The sequence below is a fragment of the Rhineura floridana genome, chromosome 1 (genome assembly GCF_030035675.1).
Source record: "Rhineura floridana isolate rRhiFlo1 chromosome 1, rRhiFlo1.hap2, whole genome shotgun sequence".
Taxonomy (NCBI): domain Eukaryota; kingdom Metazoa; phylum Chordata; class Lepidosauria; order Squamata; family Rhineuridae; genus Rhineura; species Rhineura floridana.
This window is the reverse complement of record NC_084480.1, coordinates 303,090,134-303,113,355: the sequence shown is the minus strand read 5'-3', so window position 1 is coordinate 303,113,355 and position 23,222 is coordinate 303,090,134. Positions and strand designations below refer to the sequence as shown.

The following is a 23,222-nucleotide window of genomic DNA, read 5'->3' as shown; positions in this document are numbered from 1 at the left end:
TTGGAGCCACAAGTCTAAACTTCACCAGGTAGTGGTCTGACCATGATAGTGGGGTAGCATCCACCCCCCAATCTCCAGACCACCCCTTCCTCCATCTGGAGCAAAACCTAAGTCAAGGATGTGCCCTGCCCTGTGTGTCGGGCATGTGACAGCTTGAGACAGCCCCATGGTCATCATGGAGGCCATGAAGATCCAAGCTGGAACACTAGAGGCAGCATCAGCATGGACATTGAAATCACCCAGGACTATTGTTCTGGGCTCCTCCAATGCCACAGCTGAGATGGCCTCCACCAGCTCAGTCAGAGAAGCTGCTGGGCAGCAGGGTGGACGGTACACTAGCAACAACCTTTGTGCAGGTCCCCACAGCCAGCTCCAGGACAGAATGGCTTCCTGGTGCCAGAGATGGAAGTTCTGTAGACCACAGCAACTCCTCCCCTTCCCATCCCTGCAGCATGTGCTGGTGTTGCACCGAGTATCCAGGTGGGCAAAGCTGGGTCAGATCAACTCCTCCCAGCTCACACACCCAGGTCTCGCACCCAGGTCTCGGTAATGCACACCAAATCAGCACCTTCATCCACGATCAAACCATGGATGAATATGGTCTTATTGTATACCGATCTGGCGTTAAACGACAACACACGGGTCAGTGGGCACAGCAGATGCGCAATGAGGAACCCATCCATGAGAGAAGTGGGAGGGAGGAACAAGGTGTAGATAGCGTTGCCCTCATCTTCTATGGTAATTCACCTCTCCATGGCTATACTTCTCTCTACCTGTGATTACTGAAATTGGGGTGGCATCACCCATGTCCCTCCTTACTAAGAGTCCTCCTAAACACCTGATATGGACCCAACAAGAGCCCACCAACAAAACCTATCTGAGCCAATTATCCCAGTAGGCCACTGCGAGAATGGCCCCAGTCAGTATTTTTCACACAGGGTACATCTAATCCTCTTCCATATCTAACAAATATCTAACACGTGTAGCCAGTGATTGGTGATGGCTCTAGACCTCTTCCATCCCAGGGGTTCTGCAGTGCACGCTAGAAATTTGGAGAGTGGTAGTTATGATGTTTTATTTAATGCAGGCTTTAGGCACAGTTCATAGCAGATATTTTGCTCCAAAGTTCAGTGTGAAGTGTGAGAGCTTTCCTATGAGTTCTCTGCACATGCCAGGATAGGGGTGGAGCTTCTTTCCTACCTGGCATGAAGTGAAGACCCCTCAGATTCTCTGCAGTGTGTGGAGAACTTGTTGACAGGCGCATGTTGTCATTTTTTTTATTGGGCTTCCAGGTGTAGGTGGTTACCAGAAAGTCTTATGGTGTTGCAGCTAGTCTTATGTACACCCCTGTACACATGGGAACAATGAACGTGGCCAGTTATTCTTGATATGAGAGTGCAGGGTAGTTTGCATTTTCCCCACTGATACTCATAATCACTGAGTAAGGCTCAGTGGTCCACTCACACATCACTTGGAATTAAATAGGGGCGAAGAAGCAAATTAACACCTAAATTAAGCTTATAAATAGCTGCTATCCTGGTCATCAGCAGTAAGAATGACATCTAGTTGTCCAGAAGGGGAAGCTGTCATAGAGGTCTTCTCTATTTTTGTACGACAACAATTTACATAAATTATTTGTGAATATACTTCACTAAATATACTTTAGTGGGCTACTAACACTTAGACTTGTATGCAAGGCTGTCCAAGAGAACTAACGTGCTCCTTGATCAATTATTGTCCGAACAAGCTGAGTCAACAATGCAATCCTATACATGTTTATTCAGAAGTAAGCCCTGTTAAATTAAGTGATGGTTACTCCCAGGTAAGTGGTTGTAGGATTGCAACCCAAGTATAGCAAATAAAACTTAAAAATGCTGGCCAAGTAACTTGTAGAGATGTGAGGAAAGGAGAGCACATCTTCAAAAGCAATTAATTGGTGTGCATTGAGGAAAATATATCATTCTTAGCTCAAAGGAGCAGTAAGCTTGAGAGCATTTAATTGTGGTCTTGCACTAATAGTTTCACAAGTGCCAATCTGAGAAGCAGTAGTTCAACTGATGTGTGCTATCCATACTCCCTTCATACCTACAAAATTGTGCACTGATATTGCCTGAGGGTGGAGACTATAATATCTTACTTTCTTGATTTCTTCCTGTCCACTTATCCTAACTCAGGTGGTAGATGTAGGCATTTCCTGTTTATACTTGCACAAATTCATAAAGAATCCAATGATAATTTAATGACACGACAACAAGGAAAATACAAAGAAGCTTATTTACAAACATGCATGATAGGTCCTGGTAAACTTAGCCAGAGATGTTTTTAAAACGTGTAGCTTTAGGACAAAGGAAATAACGTGTCTTCTCAATATGCAGAAGTGTCTGTAACAGAACTTGTTGATTTGGAATTTAAAGCAGCAAGTTGGTTGGGCTTAATTGCTTCCTTGCTGCAAATGTTATCAGATTAAACCAGAGTGTGGTCTTGTGTTTAACCTGGATGAGAAAAGAAAAGCAGAACAAGGACAACAGAATGTTGTTGGCACTAATTTTAGTTTAATGCTTCATCTCACACATTGGGTGATATGCAACTAAATCACACTGAGTAGACCCTTCAAAATCAGTGGACTTAAGTCCATCATTTTCAGTAGGTGAAAATGATTAAAATTGTATATCACCCATTAAGTCTAATAGCATAGCAGAAAAAATCTAAGCGTGCCATATGGAGGATACTTACTTGGTAGTAAACTCCATTAAACAATAGGATTTGCTTCTGAGTGAACATACTTAAGATTGTGCTGTGCACTCTGTAGTTGGAATAAGTTCTGAAAACATTGTTACATGAATCTTAATACTGAAAGATTTATTGCATTTGAAAAACTTTAGCTTCCAGATTTCCTAAGCCACTGGTACCGTTTGAAATGCCAATGAAGCAAGTAGTACGACCAGAGCCAACTAGTACTTGGGGTACAGTAAACTTTATTTCCTACATAAACATGCATGGTCTAAATAGGTGCTGCTTGAACCATTATCTTGGTATGGCACAATATGACACAAATGTTGCTGCTCCAAAAAATCTACTTACACAAACATGCTAACTTGTTTGTTTTCAGTAAACTGGAATGTTCTAACAGAAATGGCTATGGTTATTTCCATTTGTGTAAGTGCATGACTGTAATAAGTTAGTTTCTTAGTTCAACTGTAAGGAAACTATATACTTTGTGCCCTTACAGAGGCATTAAAATAATCTTAATTGACTGGGATTTACACAAATACCATAAAAGATTCATGGACTGAAGCAGGGTGTTGTTGAATTCTAAACGAGTCTAATCCCACTTTATTCAAAGGGATTTGGATAAATACTTGAGGAATTCATACTTGTTTAAATAGTTTGTGAATTAATGAATTTGTTTTAATGTATTTTAAGGTCTGTTTTTATGATGTGTGTTTTTAGCGTTTTTGTTTGCCGCCCTGGGCTCCTGCTGGGAGGAAGGGCGGGATATAAATCAAACAATAAATAAATAAATAAAATTACTGTATATATATATAAAACACATGTGCTGACAAAACCAGTAATATACTGACTTGTCTTGGTTTGGTTCAGACTAGACGTAACAGCAAACCATACTGTTTTGAACATAAGAGTCCTGCTGGATCAGACCAAATGTCCATCCAGAATAATTTCCAGAGTGGCAAAAAGGCAAAATAGAGATTCATAAAATCTCTATTTTTCTAAAAGTTTAAAAAGTCTCCAAAATCTTAATTTTCCTTATGAGGGACGTCAACATTCTGGGGGCTTTTTTGCTCCTCCTCCCTGATCATTTTGGTTGCCCTTTTCTGCAGCCTTCTGTCCTTACAGTATCCAGAATTTTATTTATTTATATTTATATTTATACCCCGCCCTACTTCCGTAGAACTCAGGGCGGCTTACAATTAAGAACCATAAACAAATAAAACAGTAATCATACAGATTAAGACGTTTAAAATGACTAAAAATCAAGAAAAAAAATAAAAATATCAATTTCAATTAAAAGCTCGTCTAAATAAAACAGTCTTCACCTGGGCACGAAAAGACAAAAGCGAAGGGGCCAATCGAACCTCACTGGGGAGGGAGTTCCACAATCTGGGGGCAGCCAGCGAAAAAGCCCTGTTCTGTGTTTTCGCAAGAAGAACTTGCGGAAAAGATGGAATAGTGAGTAAGGTCTCACCAGATGATCTTAGAGTCCGGATAGGTTCATAGAGGGAGACACGATCTAACAGATAACCTGGACCTAAGCCGTATAAGGCTTTATAGGTCAAAACCAGCACTTTGAATTGTGCCCGGAAACAAATTGGCAGCCAGTGGAGCTGGTATAACAGAGGAGTTGTATGTTCTCGGGGCACAGCTCCAGTTAACATTCTGGCAGGAGCTCTTTGTACCAATTTAAGTTTCCGAGCAGTCTTCAAGGGCAATTGTACACCATATTCATAGTGTGGCTGTACTATAGAGAATAAGCACCATGTAGCTTAATCATGGTCCAATGAATAAACCCCAGATTCCCTTGTCCCTTCACTTGACAGCAATCAAGCAGAATATTAAGTCCAAACTAGCAATCTACTGGTTGTATCTGCTGTGCAAAAATCCAAGTAATAATTGGATGTAACTGCAAGCTGGTTTGCCACGTACGAGGGAAGATGTGTGCTTGTCAGAGGCTCATTCCTGTTATGCCAACTCATAGTACAGTATTTTATTTCTTAACCATGGCTAAATGTCATTTTTTAAACTTTTCCCTTTGTGATGGTATGTGAAGTCATGAGGGACATGGGATTCATTTCTATATTTTTGTTGAATTAGTAACATTTCTCAATGTAAGTAATTTATTGGTTTTATCATAGAGGTGAATTTTTTTATATCCCTTATAACTTTCAAATTTATATTTGCTGCTGATTTGCTGGTGAGCCATGAATTGTGAAGAAGCCTAAGTGCAGGCTAAAAATCTCATCAAGAATTTAGAAAGGGCTTTAACTTAGAAATAAAGATGGTCTTAGTTGCAAATCTAATAATGCAGGAAATATTGTATAGAGAACTTCTTGAAAAGTACACAATCTTAACAGTGGCATGTCTTGAATATTCTAAGAAATAGTGCAAACTAGACACGTCCTTGTTAATCATATTTTCTGTGTTTTCTTGATGTGAATATTTCATCAGACTTTCAGAGCAAATATCTGATCCATTTTATTTCATCTGAGCTTGTTTTTAATACTGAAGGTACTGATCTGCAGACCTTTCTCTTGTATGTGGGCATTTAGCTGTCTAAATACTGCTGAGGTGCTTAACAATTCGGCTTATTCCTGTAGGATCCTGCTCTGCAAGTGTTTACTCTTACATCTAAGTCTGCTTGTTGGTATTCTTAGTTGACATAGCTTTTATTTTCTTAATTAGATTCTTTTATATGTTTGTCATAATTATCATTAAGTTGTTTGTATATTAATGAGTTGCACTAGGACAAGCATGCTAGCTCCTCAAAATATTTGTGGGGCTTAATCTGATTTCCCCCCACATTTGAGTCCTATTCCTGATTACATATTGTGTTTAGCACTCTTATATTATGTAACATTTGTAATGTCTGTTTTTATGAAGTGCATATTAAATCAGAATCTTAAAAGAAAAACTCTGAAACTGAAGAACTGAAAAATTGGTTATTGGCTTCTCACAGTTGAGAAGGGCTGTACTTGTATCCACCAGATCATAGTTATTAATCCATGGCAAAATCAGGACAATCTGCTGCTAGACAAATCTAGACAAGCAGTGGAAACGGTGACTTTGAATAACAAGAACAAAGATCAGTTTAAGGACTAGGATACTTGAAGAACTGCCAGTCTGCAGATGTATCCACCTGTACATACCTATCTGTACATAAAGAATGCCTCCAACATCTGAGATGAAGTAGGTGGTTATCAGAGAGTGGACGGCCTTCCCAATTGTGGGATGTTGTTGCTAGAGATTCACCTGGTGCCTATCATATTTTCCTTTGTAAAAAAAAAAAGCAACCCTTTTCAATACTACTTTAATCCTATTGACTGTTTTATGCTACTTTTATGATCTTGTGTTTTTGCATTTACATTTTATTATTATCCTGGGAATATGATTAAAAGGACATTGTAAAAATACTTATAAGCTGTCAGATGCTAAGCCAGCCATGCACTTGGTGCAGATGAAGCATAACCTGAACTGGTGGTATCAGTGTGATGGTATATAAAACTAAAATTTGTATGAACTTGGTAAGTGTTAGACATGATATACCACTTCAATACTAGTTGTGCAATTTACAGCATATGACTAAAGCACTTATGGAAACGTAAGCATCATAAAGTGCTGCTTACAAGCATGTCGCTGTAAGAACTGGTTTATGTGGTACCAGAGGATCCTATTCTAGTCTGTTCATAAGCTGGTAAAAGCCCGGCAGAAGTCTTGTGTGCTCTGCTCCTGTTTATATCAGTTTCTTTTCCACTTGATCATTCAGCATCTTTGGATAAGATGATGGGGACAGCATACTATCTTTTTTTATCCAGTTTAAAAGATGAAAGAGGAACTGTCCTTCAAATTCCAATGTGTATTTTTTACATGAATGAAATACGTGGCCTTTCATATTAGGATGGTGGTTGAACACTAATAAGATACTGTCTGAACAGTTGGTAGAGTTAGACATCAAAACACCCAGAACCTGAGTTATGGCCTCCTGTATGTGTTTTGGGGGGGGGAGTGAAAGAACTATCCTCTGACCTGCTTCTTGTCAGCAATCATAAGTCTTTCTTTTTTTAAATCCCCCTTAGGAACAAAAAAAGGCAGTTTGTTCCAGATGGAAGTAGATTTACCTTTTGCTGAATATCATTTGAATTGAGAGAATGAAAAGCAGCTGTTCATCTGCCTTGACTTGTACTCTGTGCCAAAAATGGCACTGGACTGATACATTTTCTTGATTAAGCTATTGTTCCTGTTTTCAACTTTAAATGCTATAGCTCTTAGCCCCATCATATGCCTGTCTGAAACAAGGGCTTCTCTAAGCTTTTAAAGTGAAAATTCATGGCAGTTTTTAGAAATGCAATTATAAGAATTGAATCCTTTGATTACCCACAATCTTGTGTATACTCCTGCTGCCCTTGTAGAACTTCATATTTTCAATATCTATCAAGGTTATGAAAAGTTGCCCTATTGCCAAGAGTCTAGGGTCGTGATAGCATAACTTTTTAAAAAACATGTTTTTAAAGATGTTTTGTTGTAATATATTTTAATGTCTGTTTTTATTACGGTTTTAGTGTTCTTGTTTGCCAACCTGGGCTGCTACTGGGAGGAAGGGCAGGTTATATATTTAATTAATAATAACTATTTTGTTATTACAGGTATAACTAGTAGCAGTTGCAGTGAGCCTTACTGTTTCTAATAGCAGTTGGTTTTATTGCCAAACCAGTGACATTTATACCTGGACCGTAATCTTGGTTTTGCTGTAATTTTGAAGAGCTTGGCTTGTACTTAAATACCAGCTTCTAGCCCTGTTGGGCATAGGGTCCTAGAAACCAGATCATGCTTCATTTCCAACATGTTATATTGTATAGGCTTTTGCAACCACATATGGCCAGTAGGCAAAATACAGTTGTGTGTCTGAATTTTTGCCCTGTTGAGGGGTGCTGATGTCAACCCCAATGTGCAGTCTACATACTACTAGGTAGCCTTGGAAAATGGCCTCTGATATTTTTCATAAGGTGAGTGAAGAAAACAGCTCCAGCACTTAAACTGAGAGGTGTTGCAACAGAGTGTTTGCAAATGTTTCAAAGATGAAGGAAATCACTAGAACACAGAGACCCCTTTCCTGTCCAAGCATGTGGAGTTGTCAGTGCTGTGCAGGGTGTAGTCATCTCAGGGGGTCTTAGACCCCTTACTTTTTGGGAGCAGGGTCTCAGCAGGGCCCCTATGTCTTCAGCATCCTACAAGCCAATCAGCATGAAAGGGAGTGTTAGCCACTGAGAAGAGTCTTCAAACATGCTTCCTTGTCCTTTCCTGCTGATTGAAGCCAATCAGAGTAAAAGGAGGCGAGTCAGCCACTGAGAAGACACTTTTCAGTAGCTAACACTCTCCACTTTCATGCAAATTGGCTCTTGGGGTTGTCTTGTTGTGGAAAAAGGCATTAACAAGGATCTCATTCTCAACCCAGCAGTAAAAAGGAGGGGGGAGGGGCCATGACTGTCACTACCATGAAGGGTCTCTGTACTTTTGAATTTGCCACTACACTACTGGTGCTGTGATAAGGGTAGTGTGATGCCAGAAGATATCCAATATAACTTTCTTAATAAGGACTTTATTAGGGCAAAACATCAGACACAAATGAATGTTTCATGTAAATATTATCACAGCATAGTAGCCAGTCGAGTCCCTAATTTAAAAAGCCTCCATGAAGCTATTTAAAGACTCTGCGAAATACAGCAAGTGAACTCTCAGGGACAAAATGACTGAACTTTGAGAAGAGTGAAATCTGTCTAAGTTTCTAATGCAAGATCAAGGTCCCTGACATACGTTAAGACCCTTTTGCAGCCTGGCAGGGGTGGAGAGGAGCAGGTTTGTACCAGTCAAGGCAGTTGAACAGCTGTTTTCAGCCTCTCAGTTCAAATGATGTTCAGCAAAAGGTAAATCTTTGGGACAAACTGCAGTGAAGCAAGCCGTCTCAACATGAGCAAATCAGCCCCCACCTGCCTCCTGGGGAGGTGGGACCTGCAAGCAGACCATGAATCTGTAGTGGGGAATGGGCTCCTAGGTTTCTATGCTTCGTGGATCCCCTTAAGAGGTTGAGGGTTGCCACCTTATCACCTAAGACCCTAACTCAGAGGGCTAGCTGGGTGGAGGCAGACCTGGTTGACTTAAGGACCTACCAGGATTGGTCCATGCCATGGTGGGCCCTTCCATTCAGGTTAATTCCCAGTGTGTGGGCTGAGTGACAGGGCTTACACATAGCATAGCAGATGGGCTGCACAATGAATTGATCATAACCACTAAGGTGCTGTTACCAATAAAGTTGTGGCCTTGTTCATCCCAAAAGAGTCTCCAAGCCTTTGGGGGGATTTTGCACTACATTCTGCCCTCAGCCCCTCAATGGGCCTGAGTCTCAACACCTAACATGAAGACAATGAAGAGCATTGGGGCATGTGAGTTTCTTTCACCACCAGACTCAGCCACCTATTAACTTCAAAGGGGCACTTGGAAAATAGGAGTTTGTGGCTCTTTAGATAGAAATATGCTCTCTGCCTCCTTGCATACAAATAAAAAATCAGTCATGCCTAATGTAACCTTTCACTCCCTTCTACAACTGCCAGTCTGGATAGGCCAGTTGTGCCAGAACTTCTCAGGGAGGCTGCCACTGCACTCCTCTTAGGATTCCTCTATGTCCCTGAATGGGAGTGCTTTCTTGGCAACCAAAGCAAATACATACAAGGGGAGACCAAAATAGCTGGCTTTTGTCTGTCAAGCCCTACGTATGCACACACACACAGCATAAACCAAGTCAGTCTTGGCACACGACGGGAAAATTTCCTTCGAGTCTGACACAAGACCCCAACACCAATTTTATAAGTTTATTAAGAATGTAAAAAATATGGTAGGAGAACAAACAGAAAAGCAGAACATGCTTCAAGAAAATAAGTTCAAGTCTGTCCTAAAGCAGCTACTTACAAACATATTTCTGGTCTCTTTGCATGTAACATAGGTGGCCAAGTTGAGGGACAAAGGACTACTAATCACAGTCCAGCTTTAAAGGGTTCCTGACCCAGGTGAGCCTTCATTGGCAGGTGGCTGTGACTCCTCCACTAAAAGAAAATAGAGGATAAGATTTTGAAGTGGCAGGCTGGCATAAATGAGGCCCATGTCCAAGACCACCCCATCCATGCATTGAGTGATTTCATAGTTCTCCAACCAGTAGAGCAACACACTCAGGAGATCTTGGTAGACATAAGAGACTCTATGTTAGAGAATACAACTCTGTGCCTCTTGAGACAAAGGGACACGCTACCTTCATTAAAAAAAAAAAAAAGCTTTTAGCAATCTGACTAAGCCTGACATGTCAATTTCAATTGCTTGTGCCCTACCAGAAGCAGGTAAAAAACAAGTTAAAATATGAATAAGCAAAATTCTCCACATGTTTAAGGTACTACTACTACTTCCTCCCTTTGTGTTGTGTGGAATATGTAGTAGGATTACTGCTTTTTAAAGAGCTGACTTTGGTTGTTCCAAGATCTAATATAGGCTGCAGTAGAAAGGTGTGAACTGAGGCCTGTTGTGCTATTAACTATTTGTTGCTGTACTGTTACTGTTCGTATATCTTTTTTCTCTTAATCTTTTATATCCTCCACTCCACATTTTTGTTTGTGTGAAGCTTAAATTTGTATCTTTTGCATTAGTCCCATCAAGTTCGAGGCCTGAGGAGTCTCCTCACTTCATATAGGCTTCTAAATGCCATAAAACATGACTCTAAACTCAGCATGTGTGCACATGAGTAGAACACACAGGTGTTGTAGCAGCACATGCTATGTGCCAAATTACAGTTCCACATTGAAATTTTCCTTTTGAAAAAGCCATGAGTTGCAGGTTGGATCTCTTGGCCAGATGAGAAGAGTATGGTACCTCTTTTAAGTGTTCTGTACTGTCCTCTCAAAGTAGTCCAACACTGGTGCTGCTGGTGGAATACTTGCCTCTTTCTGTTCTTATGTTTGGAATATTATAATATAGAGATGGGATGCTGCACAGGTCCCATGCAGAAGCATTGAAACAGAGGTTCTTGAAAGAAGAAATGGGTGGTATTTATGCACACTGTGAAACGTGTTCACCCACGTTGAAAATACTTGTTGCATTACTTTTGTTACTCCAGAAGAAGTGGTAATTGGGGAATAGGCTGTGGCTGTAGCTGAAGACAGAACAGTTACCTCCTTCTTGTGCATATCGGTGGACTTGTGCAAACTTTTAAGGTGTTTCCTAAAAATATTTAGGAAAAACTTTAAAAGGGTCCCCCTTCCCCCCAAAAAAGCTCAGGAAAGGCTGAGCATGTTCACTGAGAACGGAATGATTATTGTTGTGGGTGAATAGAAAACTAGAGGGAGAATAGAATGAAGCATCCTGGAAAAGGGATATGGCTGACTGGAATCCTGAACAGGAGCACTCCATATAAACAATTTGTTGCAGCTCCCACTTGTTAAGTCTTTACATGATGTTTCTAATAACTTCTGAAGGGCTCAAAGCACTTATTTGTCATCATTATTCTATATTCCATTCACTTCAGCAAATCTGTCATTCTTTCTAGTGCTGACATGGAAACCATTGCCCTGATATAAGCCTCTTGGAGTATTCCGAAAGAAAAAAAAGGTTTCTAAACACCTTATTAAATTACTTTAAATTATAAAAATGGTAGATAAGGAATGACAACTTTTCCTCAGAAGATGGTATCTTTGTTGTTCCTTTACGAGTTCAGTGGCTTTCAGATACCACCGTCTTGTCTGTCAAGGAACTTAACCTGCACTGTAGAAGATGCTGAGGGATGTTGTAGGGTAGGCAAGGGAAGACCTCAGGGTTGTGGGATCTACTCTTGTCCTCTGCTTCTACTGAGATCCACCAATCGGAGTCAGGCTCAGTATAGTGGTGGGAGAGGGGTGGTGTCAGATGCAAAATGGTGCCTCAAGGGGCTAACATATTTGCCCATTACACCCCATGAGCTATATACTGAGATGATCTGCATCTACCACAGATTATCAGCTAATTTCAAAGAAGGAAGAAAAAACTCCATTGTTGTACTATCAGAATACAAGGTAGAGACTCTTGTCAATTTTATTGCAAATCATCCTGCCATCTACTGGTAGATCCCAATCTACTTTGTTCCTACCTGTTCTAGGAGCAAAACTTTGCCCTGAATAAATTAAATGTGTTCCCAGCATACCCAGCTATCCTATAGCAAAAAGAGAAAAAATGCTAGGAAAGGTCCTTAGTATTGGACAATTTCTTTTTGGAAAAGCTTGTCTGCTGCTGCTGATCTTCTCGCTGAACATCCTCTAATAAGTTTCTTAGTAACCATTCCCTAAAAACAATTTGAAAACCACTCTACTAGATGATAGCTACAAGAATGTTAGAGGATATGAAAAGGATGAAATTCTAGTCTATATTTTCTATCTTTAAGTAATCATTTTCAGAATAATCTATAGTTCCCCATGCAGCCAATATTTATTTTATTTTTATTTAGAAAAATTTATAAACAGGTCAATTAAAAAATCTCTAACTGGGTGCATAAAGTAATAAAATACATGGATAAAATCAGCAAAAAATTTAAAACAAAACAAGTTGTCTGGGTAGGCTTGCTAGAAAAAAAGGCTTTAGCAGGCCTATAGTATATAGCAAGGGTGCCTGCCTAATGTTAATAGGTTGGGTGTTCCAGAGCATAAGTGGAGTATGAAGCACCTTTCTAGGGAAGGGTTGTTGGAAATAATGGGGTGTCTGTGTTTGTCTCAGGGCTGTGTGTTCTATAGCTGTAATGAACTTTGATAAATGGCAGGATGTGAATATCAATTATAATAATATATAGACTACCGGTACTTCCCAATCCTTCGCGGGGTGGTGGTGGTGGTAACCCAAGGCGCGATGCATGCTGGGGGAAGGGAACCAAGGTTGAGGGCATACGTAAAGAGGAGGCGTGGCCAGGGAGCCGGGTGGATTGCACGTGGTGCGTTCTTTAGTACTGAGAGAGACCAGAGAAAAGGGGCGGGGAACTGGGGGGGTGTTGGGTTTGCGACGTTCTTCTTTTGCAGCAGCGTGGTCAGGCACGGCTGCCGTATTCCGAGTTGCGAGATACCGGCTGTCGGGGGTTGTGTGTTTTTTTGGTGCGCTTTGCCTGTTTGGTTCTTGAGCCGGCTGAGGGTAGTAGCCGTACCACCAACAGCAGCCTCCATTCCCCCCCCGCTCCCGCCCTTTCCCCGCGCACGCGGCAGTCTCCCTTCTCCCCCACCCCCGCCTTCACCTGGATGGTCCGCGTCGCAACGGCGGCGGGGCCTCCTCCCTCTCCTCCCCCGTGCCTGCGGCGGTGGCGGGCGGGGGCTCCGCAGGGCGGGGTGTCGTCTGAGGCGGGCGGGTGCGGGCGCTGAATGAAGATGTACTATGACTTCAAGGTGAAGCTGACCGGGGAGCGGGAACGAGTGGAGGACCTCTTCGAGTACGAGGGCTGCAAGGTGGGGAGGGGGACCTACGGGCACGTCTACAAGGCCAAGCGGAAAGACGGGTGAGTGAGGGAATTGCGGCGTCTTTTTCGGCTGGCTTAGGTGCTGTATGTTTCCCCTAAACACTTTTGTGCTCGGAAAGTGACTTCCCTGGAAACGAACTGCCTGAACCCAAGTCGTTCCAATAACCGGAATGCCAAAAAATAAAAATGAGGATGTCGCTGCAACGTAGCACTGGCAATTTAGTCATAAGCTGTTCGTTTAAAAGGAGGCGACGAGTTCATTGGCTAGCCCAGAGCCAACGGGGTCGTCGTCCCCTTACCACGTTCCGTTTCCCTTCAAGATCTTTCTTCCTTCTCTCTCTCTCCCCTTCCCCCCTGCGGTCTTTTCCTCCGTCCTGGAGACACCCCCCCCCTCCGAGGGCTTTCCCGTCTGCCACGTTGTCTGACTTGATATCGCTCCTTCCGCGGCTACAGCACTGGGGTGGGTGTGTTGATGGGCACTACGTGCAACTTATCCCCCCCCGGTCTATTGTGAGGAAGAGATCCTACTTGGGCGGCTCTGTGAAAAGTCTGTTGCAGCAAACGTGTTCGTTTTGTGCGTTTAAAGAGTCTTGTGACGCCCCAAAGGCTAACAGGTTCATTGTGGCATAAGCTGTTTTTGGATTAGCTCTAGCTCACAGAAGCTTATGCCACTAAACCTGTTAGCTTTTAGGGTAGGGCAGGGTATTGCTGGGGAACATGTGGCGGTCCAGATGTTGTAAGACTACTGTAACTCTCATTGTCTCCAGCCAGCCTTTCCAGTGTTCCAGGATGATGGGAATTGTAGGCCAAGGATGTCTGAAAGGCCACAGACTGCCCATCCCAGCTAGGATGTCACAAGGGTGCTGTTTGGGAAATAGAGGAAGCTGCTTTATACCATATTAAACTGGTTCACCAGCTAGGCCAATATTGTTTATTCTGACGGGCAACATCATTCCATGGTCTCGGGCTGAGAAAGGTGTTTTCCATTACCTTGTATTGATGCTTTTTAAAACCAAAGATGCCAGGAATGTATCTGAGGGCATCTGCATGCAAAGCATAGGCAGTGCCACTGTCTGTAAGGAAACAAGCCAGTCTTCACTCAAACACCAAAAAACCCTTCTGCATCTCAGTTCATACAATATACATTCTCTATGATTTTCCTGATTTCTTTTCTAATCATCTTCCTTCGTATTTTTTTTCTCGTCTCCTTAACTGTTTTTTCTTTATCTTTTTCTTCAGCACCACGTATTTCATTACTGATTGCCTCTCCATCCCACATACACTCCTTTTTGTATGTGTGCAAAGCACGACGTCTCTGTTCTCTTGGCTTTAATCTGCATTCATTTGGTTGCACATTCCAGTGCTGGATTTAATCACTTAGGAATAGTTATCACCCAGTGACTTTGTCTCTTCCCCTCCTGCCAGTTTAGATTATTTTCCTGCTTACGTGTATGAAGGAGTGGGATACTGAGATCATCCTAATAATAGTCAAAAATGTGGCAAGGGGCAATCAATATTTCAATCTCCAGAATATGCTGTGTCTCTTCCTGCTTATCTTCATACAGTTGTTGTGTTTATGGATGTCCCTTTAACAATGCCTCTTGTCTCTTATCCTACCATTACCACATTCTTGAGTTCATATTTGCCCTTCTTAGTAACTGTGGTTTTATTATTAGTATTTTTAAGCAGGTCTCATCTTGCCTGTTGCACAACATTGTATTTGATACTGAAAGTGACAGCCACCATCCATCCAGCTGTACAAATCCTCTTGTGTAATCTTTTAAGACAGAGCTCTCTCAGTTAAATAAATTGCTCTACTTATTGCAGAACCACCCAGTTTTTGTTTTTGCCAAGGTGCATTTGATTTTCATGATTTAGTAGCTTGTCACCATTTTGCACTTCCTTGCTGGCTGCTTTTGTGAAAGATGTGTGCTAGTAGTTGTCAGAGGGCTTGGTGATTTTTCTTTTGAAGTACCGTATATTCCGGCGTATAAGACGACTTTTTAACCCAGGAAAATCTTCTCAAAAGTTGGGGGTCGTCTTATACGCCCAGTCGTCTTATACGCCGGAATATATGGTATATGCTAAACTCTCCACCAGGGTAACCCAAATTATGCAAACCAAGAGTTTGTGGTCACCAACAAAGATACAATCATATTTTAATGGCTTCACTTTATCTGTTTTTCAGATGTTTCCAGAGGAAACTATCTGAACCTCCAAGATACCTCTTCCATGCATGAATAATTAATCTGCTATTTGCCTCTTAAGGTGCTATGAGCAAACAGCAGTTTGGGGGGCTGCTTCTGGCAGGAAAAGGGCACAGGTGTAATGGGTTCAGTGGATACATTTGTATGAAGTACAACACAAAGAATGGGAAGTTCTTGTTTCTGAAGCAACCATTTATTTATTTATTATTTATTTATTACATTTATATACCACCCCATAGCCAAAGCTCTCTGGACGGTTTACAACAATTAAAAACATTAAAAACAAATATACAAATTAAACACATTTTTTTAAAAAAAATTAAAAACATTTGAGAATCAATAGACATTTACTCCATATAGACTATTTGTGTTAACTGTGGAGCCATTTGTTAGAGTGAAACCTAGACATGAGACTCTTCTATTTGGTAAACATTTAACTAGTTTTCATGCCATATTTGTAATATTACCTTTCAGCTGCTGAAATAAGGTTAAAATATACTTGATCTGGTTTCTGTGCATCTTATCCACCAGTCCAGATGTCTTCTACCACATAATGCCATTTGTTTTTATGGGCTCTTCAGTAAAGGTCCTTTTTTATATATTTTGTTCAGTATAGTGTATTTAAAACTCTCACTGTCCTGACAGTATCTTGGCAAGTGACTTGCTGGCTTTGCCTTGACAGGCAGGTTGGAGAGGAACTACATACTGTATGTACTGTGTTCTGAACTGATGGATCTGAGGCACAGAAACTAGCTTCAGGTAAGATGATCCTTCAGTCTGCATATGTAGGACATTCTGTTTAAAGCAAGTTGTCTTTCTAACATTACTGTTTATAAAATGCACACACCCAATCACAGTTAATGCTTTGTACTTTTGGACTAGAAAAACTAACTCCTTTGCGTCTGTATCATACCCAAGAAGCTCAAGAGGGCTTAAAGGAGTTCTAACAACCACCTAGTGATGATGTGAGGTAGGTTAGGCTGAGGCATAGTGACTACCCCATGGCATCTGTTAAGCTTCTCCCCACTTAAATTCAAAACAGGTTATCAACTACACTATACTGAGTGCACTGTACAGAGTTGTACATGCAATGTGACCTAACCTGCTTGTACCATTAATAAAAATAATGTTTTTTCATATTTTTTGCCAAATACTATTACTTCTTTAAGAACTGTTAAATCATAATAAGAGAGCAAGTTCTTATGTTACTTGCTCTGCAGTAGCAGGATACCAGTTAAATGACTCCCTACAGTCTGGTATCATTTTATTCTATTGTAAATAAATTTAACTGTATTTGAGTTGCAGAGCATTGCTTGAAGTCAGAAAGGTTTGTACAAGTTCCCAGACTTTGGGCAGGAAATGCCACTAACCAGTGCTGGAGATTTTTTTCTTGTAAGCAGTCTTTTTGTGAGATTGGGTAGTGTTCAAATCCAGAGAATGGATTTTATCAAGATTACCTAAGGGTAATAAGTGGCCAACATCAATGTATACATTTTAGCCACTCCTTGCTTATGGTGTAGGGTACTTAAGAGGGTTAAAGGCCATGGAATAGCTTAAATTGTAGGTTTAATAAAGGGGTAACAACATGCTCAAGTACCCTTGTCATATGCTGTGATTAAAGGGTGGATTTTTCAAGATCAATTAAATTTGAGTGGGGTGAATTCCACCAACCACCTGTTAGGCATCACTGGTCTAGAGACAATGTAACTGGAGTATCATAGCCAACATTACTCAGTGCCTCAAATGATCAAGCAAAATAATATAAAGTTAATTATTTTGTGAAATGGTGCTACATCAGTGTGTGTAAGAAGTGGATAATTCTGCTAGCATTATTTAGCTAGAGCAGAGCATAGATCTGAAACCAAGTCACAGAAGACTGCTGTGCATTGCAAAGCTGCAGTTTTTTGTGCAGTAGCTTACGAAAGAACCATTTGAAAATAGCTAAATTTTATATGAAAATGACTATTTTATATTCTGTATATAGTAAATTGCACTGTTAGAATGAATATCCAAATTTTTGTGCTTATATTGTTTGTGTTTTATATTGCTTTTTTAATCACTTTTTTTACTTATCTAGAGAAGTTGGAGGTTGAGCCACCATCCACTGCACAGCTGAAACACGGTAAATTGTGTCTTAAGTTTTTTGAAGCTGACTATACAGAAGACATCTCTAATACTTTGCTGTTGATAAGCTGAATATATATGAATACAGTGGGCCTCTTTAATCAAAACATCTTAGAACTCTTCTTTCTTCCCCAGGTTATGAATTAATTATGGAAATTTCATAAATCTGCCCACTTTACAAAAGTAATTCTTCCTAGTAATCTTTCTCTTTAGCTGAGATGAGAGCAGTGGGGTGGAAAGAGGAAGAAATAAAATAGGGCTGTGAGAAGATGGAACTATTTTATCCAGATCTTTGTCACTGTAAATTCATGGTTATAGACAGCTTTTTTCCCCACATGATTGCTCCCATATATGAAATTGTTGGGGGTGGGGGAAATGCTAAATGAATTGGGCCTACAGCAGCTTCTTCTGTGTTTGTATTGCACTACACACAAATTGCTGGTATTTGGCCATGTATTGGGTTTATACATGGAAACAGGCTGTCATATCCATTTCTGTAAATAAAAGCACATTACAGTTCATATGGAAGTTTCTTCAAATAATTTCATAGATTGCAGAAACCAGAATTCAGCAGTAGTCTGCATATATGAATTGCAAGCATTTAAAAGCACTCCTCACACATGTGTCTCTTTCTTCTAGTGTTCTTCCACAATGCACTACCTTTTGTAGGCTTTGGATTTTTTGATAATGCAATTATGATTGCTGCGGTAAGTCTGTTGTTCCTTGGTATCAAACTTGATTTATGTTGGGCTTATATTCAATATCCACTTATCGTGATATGATAAAATATGTAATACTGGTTTTAGGAAGATTTCTGTCATTTTCAGTAATGTCTTAACATCCTGCTATATAGATATAATATTGTGCATGTTGCCTTTGGAGCTTTCACGAGAACTGGGTGGAGGAGAACTTGCAATCCCTAATGCCTTCATTTTATAAATAAACAACTGCTATGACCTTGTCTTTGTTAATGATTGCATGGATAGTAATGAAACTTTATATTAAAATATTCTTTATTTTTAGGGCACACAGATAGAACTGTCAATAGGAATTGTACTTGGAATTTCTACCATGGCGGGCAAGTAATCTCTACTGACTGTCGATGTCAATTTTGCTATAGCTGTGTAGCAGTGTGATTTACCAGCGAGTTTTGGGCAATAGGCTACCCATTGAAAATGCTACTGATTGATGCTTTGTAGTGCCAGCTGGAAACTTTGTTACCAGATAATCTTATGAAAACTCAGTACTTACACAGAAACTGCAATAGAATTCCATGAATCTTTCTGCCACATTTTTTCATGCAAGGCAGGGTTTGTCCGAGTGCAAGTAAAGGCAGCCAGGGAGAGGATGTGTAACTCCTTCCCTTTCTGTTTCTAGTTCTCAATTACCTTCCCTGAGTTGCTTTTTCTCTAGGGGTGGGGGAGCTACAAGGTGCCTGTGGGTGATAAAGCTGTTAGGGGACGATGATTAGAACTGAAAAAGATTCAAAGGCAAAAGGGTTAAGTAGCCTCTCTCTACATGTCCTTTCTCTCTGTTCTTTAAAGAAAGTGTGAGGGGCTCATTTCCTTCTCACACTTTCAGCCTTGAGAGAGGATACTTAGAAATTCTTTCTCTTAAATACTGTAGTTTTAACTGACATTTTTAGTGTTTTTTCATTTTTTGTTGTAAGCCACCCTGTGTTTCTTGGGAAACAGAAAGATGGGATATTAGTTCTCTAAATAAGCTCCGGTTAGGTAGTATGAGCCTTAGAGGTTGGTCTACTGTGGTGAAAACTGGTGATGTCCTAGCAAAATATTATTTACCATTTGCATATCCAAATTGTTACTAATAGAGCAACAAGAAAAATTCTGTTGCATCATGGCTCTTGAAATGAAGTATCTTCCTTTTAGATGAAAGTGTGGTAGCATATAATCTTCTAGAAGTCATAAGTTCAAAGTATTACTAAATAGTCTCCTCTTTGAATTTTAGATCTCTTTCACCCAATTGGATTGACTGGCCGATCATGAACCTGGATGCAAAATATTAGTAGTAGATCAAATTCAATAATCTAAGCAGGTTTCTTAACATGATTATCATGCTCATAATACTAGGAATATAGGAAGCTGCCTTATACAGAGTCAGATAATTGTTCAGTCTAATTCAGCATTGTCTTCACTTACTGGCAGCAGGTCTCTAGGGCTTCAGATGGGGATCTTTCCCATCCCTACCTGGAGATACCAGGGTTTGAACCTGGGATTTCTGCATGCAAGGCATGTGTTCTGTCACTGAGCTACAGTCATTCACTTTACTACAAGCTGAGCTATTTTAAACCAGAAGCCAGTAGACTAGCCTTAATGATACATACTCTATTCATCTCCATATTCAGTGACTGTAATACAGTCCATGTGGGGCTGACACTGAAAACAGTCTAAAAGCTTTAGTTTGGTTCAAAATACAGCTGCCAGACCTTTCATGGGAGCCAGCGAATCAGATCATACGACACCAGGGTGGGAAATGGGATCTGGGGGTAGGTGGGTTGGACCATCTGTCAGTCAATCATCTGGTGTCATAATGATGTTGGGTGATTGACATCTGTCAAAGAAGGTTGCTGTAACCACAGATAAGCTGATCAGCAATTACAAAAACTTTCCTTGAAGATGTGCACCCCGAAAGAGGCCCCCTGTCACAGTTGATTGGTGGTTACAGGGAGCCTCTTTAAAGTATTTGTAGAGAAAGTGGAGGATTTTCCCCTCCTAAAAGCAGAGCATTTTCTCGTCTGCAGAGAAAGCGATTTGTATTGAAAGTGCTTCTTCCAGTGCTTTGAATACAAACTTCTTCCTCTGGAAAGATAAAAATGCTCCCTTTAATAATGGAGCATTTTTCTTTCCATAGAAAGTGGTTTGTATTCAAAGCAGTTGGAAAAAGTGCTTGAACACGAGATGGCTCCTCCATCCCCCTCGCCAGGTGGAGGTGTACAGTCCACTTTGGCCAAGCCATGCTGATCAGTTGATCCTCAGCATTTGCAGAGAGCCCTACACTGTGCTTCAAATTGTGTTGCAGGAGGCAATTCCTTTTTGGCCTAGCCCTGACTTTACCTGCCCTGCACCTGATGTCATTTATAATATCAAATGTCGAGCTGTTCCATGTGGCTTGGCCAAATAGGAAGATCTAGCTGATACAGTTAGGCCCACAAGCCAGAGGTTCCCCAGTCCCATACTACCCTGAACTTGTACCAGCTTCAATTCAAGGTACTGGTTTTGACCTCTTAACTGTCCAGGGACCAAAAGACAAGAATTGTCTTCCTCCATGTGAGCCTATCTAACCACTTCGTTCGTCTTCTGAAACTCTGCTTCAGGTACTCCCATCTGAGGGTCTTTTGAGTCATGGCACCCATGATCTGGAATAGTCTTGCAAGATGCCTCCCTAGCCATTTCCTGCTTGTATTTAAACAGGCTACAAAGGCTGTTTAATTCTGTGGGTTACTGTTCTTAAATTGTTATGCTCCTAAAACTGTATAAGCTGCCTTGAATATTTTATAGAAAGTGTAGTATAAAGAGTTGACAGTAAATAAATAGTCCTAGGAATTATTTTGGGTTTTGAACCATAACAAGAAATAAAATTTTTAGCATTTATGCATTGTATTGTTCCTTTATTAGTAGATGTATTTCATATAATGTTTGTGATTCTCTAATGTCTAGCTGCTGCCTTGGGAAATCTTGTCTCGGATTTAGCTGGATTGGGGTAAGTTTTAGTTATATTTTTGTAGGCGTTTAGTATTTATGTTTACAAAATAATGTTACTATATCAGACCAAATGCCCAGTTTACAAAATAATATTACTGTATCTGACCAAAGACCCATCTAGGTTATCACAGTGGCCAATCAGATGCCAATATTTACTTTGCCAACAATGATGCTGTGGGCCCCATGGTATGGTATCCTGTTCTGTCTTGTGGCTAGTTCCAGCTTCACTTCAAGGCTTCACTGCCTTGGAGCTGAATGACTGACAGTGGCAGAACAATAGACTCTGTTCACTGAAAGGCAAACGCGGTTTTGGGATGCATAAACAGAGCTATAGTTTCCAGGTCGAGGGAAGTAATAGTCCCACTATATTCTGCATTAGTCAGGCCTCATCTGGAATACTGTGTTCAGTTCTGGGCGCCTCATTTTAAGAAAGATATAGACAAGTTAGAGCGGGTTCAGAAGAGGGCGATGAGGATGATAGCCGGTATGGAGAACAAGTCTTATGAGGAAAGGTTGAAGGAACTTGGCATGTTCAGTCTGGTGAAGAGAAGGCTGAGGGGCGACATGATTACACTCTAAGTACCTGAAGGGCTGTCACATAGAGGAGGGTACAGATTTGTTCACTGCTGCCCCAGAGGGTAGGACTAGGTCTAATGGTTTTAAGTTGTAGGAGCGTAGATTCAGATTGGACATTAGAAGGAACTTCTTGACAGTAAGGGCAGTTCGGCAATGGAACCGACTGCCTAGGGAGGTGGTGGAATCCCCTTCGCTGGATGTCTTCAAGCAGAGGCTGGATGCTATCTGCGGGAGATGCTCTAGCTGTGGATTTCCTGCTGTGAGCAGGGGGTTGGACTCGATGGCCTACAAGGCCCCTTCCAACTCTATGATTCTATGATTCTATGAATAGACACAACAAACCATTTCCAAAAAGTGCAGTAGAAATAAATGGCAGTATTCCATTCAGAGGTCCTATCTGCAAGGATTTTTGTTTGTATGACAGGACTTCTCCCCCTCTCCTTGCCCCATGCATGCCCTACACCCACTCAAATCTGCTCCAGAAAGTTGTGGTAACCCCTAGAATAGATTTAGGGGGTGTGCAGGGGGAGGAGGAGAGGGAGAGAATGTTCCATTGCACAAGCAAAAATCCTTGCATTGATAGTACCTAATCCTACATTGGATACAGCCCAAAGTAATCTTTTCTAGAAAAACCACCCCAGCAAAGTTTATGGAACAAAAGTACACAACATCTGCCAACAGGCCAGAGTGTCTTGTCAGATGTTTAACTTGTTCCAAAGAAGCTATTTTTATGCTGTCTACCACAAATCTGGCATGCACCATCCTCAAGCTTATCTCACCCCAAGTTTCAAATCAGTCTATAGAACTATGTTCCAGTTATAAGCTGCAGAATCTACTCCCCTGATCTTTTCATTGTCAACTAGGTGCCCCCTTAAGATAGAGCCACAACAATTTTATGCAGCAGCATTGAAATGCTACTTTTTCAGCTCTGTAGGCTTTCCAAAGTGCTGGTTAGACATATATTCAGGAGACAGAACCACTTACTACATTTTCACAAGCAGCAAAACTTAAGCATTCTGCAACTGGTATATACCTTTTCATATTCTTGTGCTCGAATATTTTTGTTTTGTTTTCTAAGACTTGCAGGTTATGTTGAAGCTATGGCCTCCAGGTTGGGCCTCTCCATTCCCGATCTAACACCCAAACAAGCTGACATGTGGCAAACACGTGTCAGTGCACACTTGGTGAGTATACGCTCTGTGTAAAAGTATTTATATATACACTATTTTGACTACTGAGAGGCTAAATTGATGCAGCAGATACAGTGTAGTGCAGTAGCACCTCAGAACAGCATTCAAATCTATTTTGGCAAGTGCAAGGCAGCCACAAGGGAGTATTTAATTGCTGTAAACCGCCCAG

At 40.9% G+C, this 23,222-nt stretch overlaps 1 protein-coding gene across 4 annotated transcripts in view; it reads left to right on the top strand.

The window, feature by feature from the left end:
• The window catches only part of TMEM65 (transmembrane protein 65), a 39,523-nt gene that overhangs the window by 14,406 nt on the left and 1,895 nt on the right, over window positions 1–23,222 (top strand). The window contains exons 2-7 of one of the 4 annotated variants that reach the window (XM_061606215.1): window positions 2,883–2,963; window positions 17,519–17,563; window positions 18,205–18,272; window positions 18,589–18,643; window positions 21,243–21,285; window positions 22,942–23,047. In XM_061606215.1, the coding sequence (XP_061462199.1) occupies window positions 2,883–2,963; window positions 17,519–17,563; window positions 18,205–18,272; window positions 18,589–18,643; window positions 21,243–21,285; window positions 22,942–23,047 (398 nt within the window). Of the gene's footprint in view, window positions 1–2,882; window positions 2,964–17,518; window positions 17,564–18,204; window positions 18,273–18,588; window positions 18,644–19,533; window positions 19,607–21,242; window positions 21,286–22,941; window positions 23,048–23,222 lie in introns of those variants that run through there. The other 3 variants (XM_061606229.1, XM_061606220.1, XM_061606239.1) reach the window with 3 other exon arrangements.